The sequence below is a fragment of the Taudactylus pleione genome, unplaced genomic scaffold (genome assembly GCF_031769625.1).
Source record: "Taudactylus pleione unplaced genomic scaffold, aTauple2 ptg000531l, whole genome shotgun sequence".
In the NCBI taxonomy this organism is placed as follows: Eukaryota; Metazoa; Chordata; class Amphibia; order Anura; family Myobatrachidae; genus Taudactylus; species Taudactylus pleione.
This window is the reverse complement of record NW_028284933.1, coordinates 1,157,989-1,166,965: the sequence shown is the minus strand read 5'-3', so window position 1 is coordinate 1,166,965 and position 8,977 is coordinate 1,157,989. Positions and strand designations below refer to the sequence as shown.

The following is an 8,977-nucleotide window of genomic DNA, read 5'->3' as shown; positions in this document are numbered from 1 at the left end:
GTACATTCAGTTCTCACCTTACGTCAGTAGTTTAAATCGCCACCAGGGGGCGTCTATGGGAAGCAGATACCTCCTGACAGCAACTGCGATTCAAGCGCAGCTTCATTACTTCACCATCATGACCGATGTAGCGGGAACGGCCAGTGTGAGTAAGCTTCAGCTTACTAGGCCAGGAAATCTGCATCTGCCGACTCTGGCCACGGAACTCCCAGAAAACGGGAGCTACATGCCCCCGATTCGGGGAACATAGCCCAGGCTCGCACCCCAAACGCCACAGCATGCCAATCCAGAGAGTGGGCTCGCAGGACCCGTTCTTGCACATACACAGAACGGATCCTGCGCAGACCCTAAACCATGGGATTAGTATGCAAACCATCAGGTTTACAAACTAATCTGAATCAGGCCCATTGTTCTGATGACCATGTCTGTCCTAATGGTTATTTTTGTACACTATGGGGTATATTTACTAAAGTGAGAGTTTTTACAAGTGGAAATGTTGCCCATAGCAACCAATCAGATTCTACTTAACATGTAACTGGCACCTTCTACAAGATAATAGCTAGAATCTGATTGGTTGCTATGGGCATCACCACCACTTCTAAAAACTCTCACATTAGTAAATATACCCCTTTGTCTGGTTTTTACAAGCTTTTCCTTTGGCTGCTGGCAAGAAAGTGTTATAACTGGTGCACACGTGGCCAGGGAGGCCAATCCTGGTATCCGGGATTGGGAAAAAAAAAATAAAAAAAAAATAATAAAAAATCGGTCCAGCCAGCATTGGGCTGCACAGTGTGACATCTGTCCTCACGTCACGTTGCGCAGTGCCAGCCGGGGGAAGGGTGAGCCGGGCTGCGTCTGAGCACTCTGCTAGAGGTGCTCAGCGCTATGTGGCATTTAAAAAAAAACAAAAAAAAAACCACATTTATGGCCAATGCCGGGATCGGGTGCTTCCAATCCCAGGATTCAATCCCGGACATTTTTAGGTCAAAATCCTGGCATCCCGATCCTGGGATTGGGCTCCCTACATGTGGCCATATTAAGTGAAATGCAGGTATCACAGCTGAAGGATATCACCCACCTTCTGCAATCTGTTGGGAATACTTGGGGGGGCTAAGGTGACAGGTTGCATGCTGTGGTGGAGGGAGGGAATCTGGATTCAGGTGTAAAGGGACTGAGATGGGCAGTGGCTTTTAAATAACGGAGGAAAAAGTTTGGCATTCAAGGTCATAAAGGACAATTACTGGTGTGGGGCTGGGAGGGGGGCCTTGATATCAGGTCACGCTGATTTTCATGCTAGAATTATGGCTGGTGCGAAAGGAATTAAGGTGCATGAAGTTCGGGTTTGAATTAAAAGGATTAGAGTTATTATATGGAGATGGAAAAGGTCTGTCTGGTTAGTGAGAACTGTTACTAGAACCGTGGGGTGAACAAAATACGACCCATGGCTAAATGTGACTTGCCAAGCAATAGGGTCTCAGTCTCGCTTTATGCGGCCCACGACAGCTCACCAAAACCTGTTGCCCGCCCCTGCTTTACATGTATACCATTACAAATAATGCTACTGTAATAAATAAAAAACACACATGTTAGGATCCAAAATAACTGGAAATATTTATTTGGGAAGGCTGTACAATCTAATGAACCCATCCTACCCTCTGATAGAATGCAAAGGGCAGGAGACGATAACTGTTATGGCTGTGAGAAGTAGTGTTGCAGAGAGAACAGATCTGGACGAATTGAACGGAGGTGGAGGTGCGCTGGGGGCGGATATTACCCATCCACCCTCTCACAGCATTTTCCTCTTCTCAAATTCCTGCAGGGGGATAAATAATAAATGTTAGTGACTGCATTTGCCTGAAGCTGAACACTTACTCATTTTTATGTACAGGAGCACGGATGAAACGAATGCATCAGAACGTTGTGGGCACAGATAATACACGGGAGAGGTGAGGAACGCATACAATGCTCCGTGTACCAGCAGTTTGCTATCTGCGGATTTGGCACCCATAAGCCCTGTAAATCACACCTTGCTTAGAAATTAGTGCACTCGCCGCAGCATTCAATACTAAAACCATACAAGCTGGCTCTCTATCTCCTGTCATAGGGAACCTTTATTAATTCATAACAGTGCTTTGCTGCCACCTAGTGTAAGAACACAGCCTTGCACAGCCTTCAGTAACATACAGATGTGATTTCATTCCCGGCATGTAGCAAGACAGAATTATCAGACATGGTTTTAGCGCTAATCCTCCAACAGAAACAAACATTTTCATTCTTTGTACAAACTGCGTTATTACAAAACTGGAGCCATTTGATTTAAAACTTGACTCTATTGGGATGGTTGCCAAGGTAGATCTCTTACTAGTTTTGGAAATCTATTTTCCATGATGATTGGATAAAGGTCCTCTGCATGCCACTCACACAGGAATAATTGTAAGACATTGTGGGAGATGACTGCATTGTGTACATATTTTTCAGAATTCCAACAAATTATTTACATGAACTGAAATACTTTGATATCATCAAATTGTGTCTGTCCATTGCTTGAGAGTTAAATATTGAAAGTACATAGGGGAAAAATAAATAAAACTAAAAAAACAAGCAAACAATGGGCCTGATTCTGAGTTGTGAGTAAAACAAAAAAAGAGCAAGTAGTTGCACAGCACGTGGCGCAGCAATCATGCCGATGTTCAGGGCGATTTGCCTTCACCCTGGACATTGCATGATTGCTGGTACACACTTAAGATTTACTGTGTATTAATATGTGCAGCCTCACATGCGATATCGTGTGATTGACTGTGCAGCGTGGCCAATCACACGATATTGCATGCGCATGTCGGGCATACACACTGCACGATATTCCCGATTTGTCGTTCCGATTTAGCCAAATCGGGCAGATATCATGCAGGTGTGTATCCAGCCTTAGATTTGAAAAGGGTATGCCCAAACTCACATATACATTGCAATACAAAAGTGAAGCTGTCCATTATTTGTGGGCTACATGAAAAAGCAACAAGTATTTACTTTACCCTCAGAAAAGGAAGGAAAGATGGGGTAGGCGCATCAAAAATGGCAATAGATAAATCTAGAAGCAGCTCACCAGGGAGGAGTGGCTAACCCCTTTGAAAACCTTATGGAAAAACAAAGACAACTGGGAACGCTGAATGACACTAGTAGTGCCTAAATTTAATGTATGCAGATATAGTCATGAAATCACAAAAATACATATAATAAAATTGACATATTAAATAGACTTTAAATCAAATCTATAGATGACAAAAGGAAATAAAAAATATATTAAATCAAAAAATATTAAAGGAACCACTGTGGCCACAGAAAAACAGACAAAAAAAAAAATCGGCATGCATAAAAAAGGGGGATATTTCCCAATGAATAAATGTTAGTATAGATATGTGAGTCTTTTCTTTTTAATCTCTTTATCCAGGATTGTATGGAAATGAATCAAAAAGTCTGTTGGATTTGACTTAAATAATAAAAAATAAAATCAGTGTGCACATCCACCTATTGATGGGCTTATTCCATGAAATTAAAATCAATTTGTAGTGGGAGTGAACATTAATTTAAGTCATGTCTGGGGATATATTGCTGAAACCACTAAATCGTGAGTAACACAGTATCTGTGTAACCAATAAACTGCTACCGTATTGCTGCTTTGCAGCGTAGATCTTGGGAGAGGCCTCTCCTAAAAGCATCCAGCAAAAGAATCCTCAGTGCCCAATATGTGTCCAGAGACGCCGACCGTGGTGCAGCGATGGAGTTCACAGACTGCTATAGTGCATGCCGCGTGCTGGCTAGGAAATCGGCAGTCTCATCCTGTGGTGGAGCCGCGGTCAGCTGAAGATTCAGTAGGATGTAGATGATAGACCCAGGTGCACCAGCATGTGGGGGTAAAAATTCTAATGCGTTTCTCAGCCTGTAATCTCCGGCTGTTTCCTCAGGGGCTGAGAAACGCCTCTGAGTTCACTCCCACTACAAACTGATTTTAATTTCGTGGATTAAGCCCATCATTCGGTGGCTGTGCACACTGCTTTAATTTTTTATTATTTAAGTCAAATCCAACAGACTTTTTGATTCATTTCCATACAATCCTGGATAAAGAGACAAAAAGATAAAAAGAAAAAACTCACATATCTATACTAATATCCCCCTTTTTTTTTATGCATGCTGATTTTTTTTGTCTGTTTTTCTGTGGCCACAGTGGTTACTTTCAGATTTTTTGATTTAATTTATTTTTATTTATTTTTTATTTCCTTTTGTCATCTATAGATATGTGAATTTTATTATATGTATTTTTCTGATTTCATGACTATATCTGCATACATTAAATTTAGACACTACTAGTGTCATTCAGCGCTCCCAGTTGTCTTTGTTTTTCCATAAAGTATATACCATGCATGCCAAAATAGAAAATGCATTTGCAGCCCTTGCACTGCAGCATGGTTTGTTCCAGATACAAAGTAACTTGCTCTTTTTCTGCTTTGTTTGCAACTCAAAATCAGCCCCAATTTATCTGTTAATATGGAAAAAGGTCTTCAGCATCAGCGTTCTCCCCAGGATCAATTTGACAAGCGCTCCACCCAGCTTTTTTTTTTTTTTTTTACATGCGACTCGGCACTACATGCGATGGCCAAAATCAGAGTTCCGCTGTGCTTACATTCCTGTAACAGGCAAATTGAGGGGTCAGTCCCCTGTTTTTAATAGCCAGGGCACGGTTTAGACAGGGTAGACCGGGAGTGCAGAATCAGCCCTGGCATTAGCATAAAGCTACAGCGCGGCTTTTGCATAAGACGCGGCTGCGTCCACCTCAGAATCAGTAAGCAACAGAGCATTTTTGGTGGTAATCTTTCGCACGAACATATGGCGCTCATTACGCTTGATTATAGTTTAGTTACGCCACTTGTTTGCTTTGAGCCATGCATGAGTCCAGGTGTAACCCACAACTAGCTGTAGCTTTCATGTCTAAATAAACTCAGCCAGAACACCAATATATCACACCCACCAAAATAAATAAATTAAATAAATACTTGGATGGACTAATGTGTGAATGACCTTTAGTTTTTTTTTTGCCTCCCGCATCCCACACTATTAAGGGTACATTTACTAAAGTGAGAGTTTTTAGAAGTGGAGATGTTGCCCATAGCAACCAATCAGATTCAAGCTATTATCTTCTAGTAGGTGCTAGATAAATGTTAAGTAGAAACGATTGGTTGCTATGAGCAACATCACTATTTCTTAAAACTCTCACTTTAGTAAATATACCGCTTAGACTATAGTGCTCTGTTACATAGTAGCCCAAGACCCCCATTTTGGGGCGGGGGTGGTGGTGTTGGGGTAGCAAATACTGCAGTTCAAAACAGAAATAAGATGACCATACATTTATACGATATTGTCAAAGTGGATCATCGTAAATAGGGGGAATGACCCAAATGGTGCAGATGTTTAGGGGAACGTTTGTGAAAACTGGTGCACTGTAACTGCAATACGTCCTGTAACCCATAGCAACCAGACACATTGATTTTGCTAGGAAACGGTTGCTAAAGGTTACAGCGCTGTTCTGTTACCTGCAACCCCCCCCCTTAGTATTAAATGGAACGTGTCCTCACGGTACATTTACATGTTTAAATCCCCCCCAGTGCAGCAAGTGTTCCGTTTCCCTGGCTTTTGTGGAGCAGTTGCTATTTTAGGCAGAAAACAAAAAAATTGTTACAAATCGACAGTGTTACTGTGTTGCAGAAGATAACAATCCAGACGCTCACGGGATGAATGCGGCAATTACAGGTTATTAAAAAGAAAAGCCGAAGCCTTTTCCCAGCTTTGAAACACCTCCAGCATTGCTGAATGAATGTCTCCCTAAGTAACATGACAGTGCCCCATTTCCTGACAGCTGTGTTGTACTATACAGTGGAGATTTTTTTTTTTCCCTTTTTGTTTTCTTTGCCAATTTCTTGCTAGTGTGCCAAAATGCAATGTCTAAGCAATGATGTCTGGCTCACACTGTACAGCGTTCTGAGAAGGGCTTTCAAGAGGGGCAAAGAGACTGCACATGAAGTTGAAGCAGAAAATAGGTTCAGCTCCCTCCCCCAGGAGTGCTAGTGACAAAGAAAGCAGACGCGGAGACGAAAATCGTTTTAACCACTCTGAACCGCCTGGTCATTCAGTGCTGTGTATAGAGGTATATATTTAGACTTTATGACACCTTCTCTATTTACCTTGTGCATGGTGCTGCCCAGCTGGGCAGGAGACATACTGACAACCACGCCGGCTCTCTGCAAAGCTGCGATTTTCTCTTTCGCACCGCCTTTTCCACCTGCAATGATTGCCCCAGCGTGTCCCATCCTTCTGCCTGGAGGGGCGGTCAGGCCAGCAATAAAGGACACCACCGGCTTGGCATTAGGACCCTGTCACAAATAAACCAAAGTGTTAAAAAAAAATGTCATCTTAAGAGCAAACATTGCTCAGTCACAAATAAGGGGACACGTAAGGATCCCGCAAACTCTGGGTTTAATGCGGTGTGATTGACGCACGCTGCGCGCCTTGGGCAAACTGCGGCACTTGTTCTCTCACACAACGATCTAGCACATGGGCTCAGGGAGATAAATCTACCCCAGGACAGAGACAGATTATCAGCCTGCGTGTGAAGAAAGTACGGTGCCTGGTGAATGGACCGCAGCAAAACGTGTCCTTTTTATCTCTCATAAAGCCTCAGAGAGGTGAGGCTCCCCCACCCCCTCCTGCCGAAAGCTGGAGAACAGAGTGTAATACGTCAATTTACAGCCTCCCTGTGCAACTTACAATCATCTTCAACTCAACAAAAACAGCAACAGAGCGGCTCTCGCTAATGAAGTCAAGAGGTATAATTTCTGCACTTCCAGTCTTTAAAGAAATTAGTTTAAGACAGGAGGGAACAACAAGACAAATAAATTATTTGGTTAAGTTAGAAAACAACAATAATCAATGCGCGAGCACAGAAACATTTATCCAGGTGCAGGGCAAAACAAATTAGGACATCTCTAAATTATTCATTAGTAATAATACAATTAAAAAAAAACACAAAACCCCACCAAGTCTGATTATATATATAGCAATCAATAACTTGCAACTTTTGTTTCATTCCCGCTGCAGAAACAAACTTAAAACTAAAATAGGCTAGAAAGAGCCATTAGAATCCAGAATAAAATGCAACATATCTGGGCCATAATAACAGGAAAAGGAGGACAGCGAAAGTATAATACAAAATTATATTGAGAAATCGGCTCTGCATTTCAAACGGGTTGGGTATGAAATGCCGGAAGCCCGAAACAGCAGAATCGTAACAGGGCAGGTAAGTATGCTAACCCTAACCTTCTCCCCCCGCCCCCTAACCCTCCCTTGGGGGTGCCTAACTATAAAACTCCCAGGGTGGTGCCTAACCCTAAGTCCCCCCGTGGAAGTCTAAAGCTAACCCCCCCCTTCCTCTACTCTAACCCACCTCGGGGGGGATGACTGAGCCTATCACTTCCCCCCCCCCCCCCCCCACCCCGGCGGCTAACAGCTAACCCTTCCCGCTTACGTTCGTTCAGGAAGCAGTCTGTTGGGATTCCGTCGTCGGGCTAAAGATAGGCGGCAGTATTTAGACGCTTATATTTAGTACTAAGGTGGGATTTCGACGCCGCGATACCGTCAGACGGCTTCTTGTGCGTCGGGATTCTAACTACATCCCTTTCAAACTTCTCTAAAAAATCCCATTTTCTTGCCTTTTAGATAAACTATGAATGTAAAACGCATAGGGGATGGACGCCATTGTGGGACCAGCCGCATCTTTGTACATAGTAGTTGTGCAGCAATATGTAAAATGCTACAGGAGGCATCTGGTGTACAAAGACACCTCCTAATAAGTTACTCAGGATGTCCGGGTAAATCGCGCTGCAGGGCCTAGTGAAGCTGCAACCAAGTACGTAGCCATTCGCTTCAGCGCGCCCAGAAAATGGGGAAGGCTCAGCCCCCCGTTTACTGGAACAATCACCATCGCCGCCCTCAAACGCCACATTAGGGGAACTGCGACCGACATCGCAAAAAAAAATGTGCACGTGTAACTGTATCTGAAAACAATGGAGACTTAAGTAAATATTACATACATACACATTATATATATATATATATATATATATATATATATATCTTTGAATTAGGCCAATAGTTAAATGGTATACTGATGTTCCACTGCACATTTGTTCAAGTGAAACAGTTTTCTACACACAATAGTCAGCCATTTTGTGGCCTGAACAGGAAGCCCATATTGGGTCATGTGAGCCTATACCTTACCCTTGGCCTACTTGCCTCTATATCATCAGCCCTTAGCGTTAGATGGGAAGTGAGCTTGAGTGCATCACATGCCCTTGGTGGTATCCGTTCTGCCACTTCTCATCTCCATTACTAATAATTCACTGACACCTCCTGCATAGAGTATATTAAACCCCCATACTTTTGTGTCTGCATGTCCCCGATGCGGGTTCCCGAGTTCTTCCTTCTGGTACCTTCTGTGGGAATGTGAAGTGGTGTATAGTTCTGGAAGCAGATTGTATGAGAGACATCTTGCTGTCACTTCCTCCTCTTAGACCTAAGGTGCTTGTTTGGCATCTCAATTGAGGAGGATCTTTCCAAGAACATATGTTTTTACCTTAACCTCGCTAAGTCATTATTGCTATAACCTGGGTGGCAGTGGGCCATCCTGATTTGATAAAATGGAAAGCCCTTTTACCAAACACCAATGAATCAAGAGAGGTTTATGTATGCTGGCTGTAATGCTTCTCGAAGTATCATAAGATGTGGCCCTATTAGTATTTGCCCAAGTACAGGAGAAGCTTTGCTGGAGGTTCTACAGTGGGTTGGGGAGAGGGGCCACGGGCGTCCTGGACTTGCTTGTCAAAGAGTATTATGCAGTCTAGAGTTAGATCTTCTACTATACATGTTGGCATTT

The 8,977-nt window shown here is 43.0% G+C and overlaps 1 protein-coding gene across 1 annotated transcript in view; it reads right to left on the bottom strand.

Annotated features, from left to right (window-relative positions):
• Positions 1 to 1,586: 1,586 nt before the first annotated feature.
• Positions 1,587 to 8,977, bottom strand: part of SUCLG1 (succinate-CoA ligase GDP/ADP-forming subunit alpha) — a 78,746-nt gene continuing 71,355 nt past the window's right edge. The window contains exons 8-9 of the mRNA XM_088450854.1: positions 6,231 to 6,419; positions 1,587 to 1,813 (exon numbers count right to left, since the gene is read on the bottom strand). Coding sequence (XP_088306980.1) covers positions 1,787 to 1,813; positions 6,231 to 6,419 — 216 coding nt within the window. The 3' untranslated portion in view covers positions 1,587 to 1,786. The remainder of the gene's footprint in view (positions 1,814 to 6,230; positions 6,420 to 8,977) is intronic.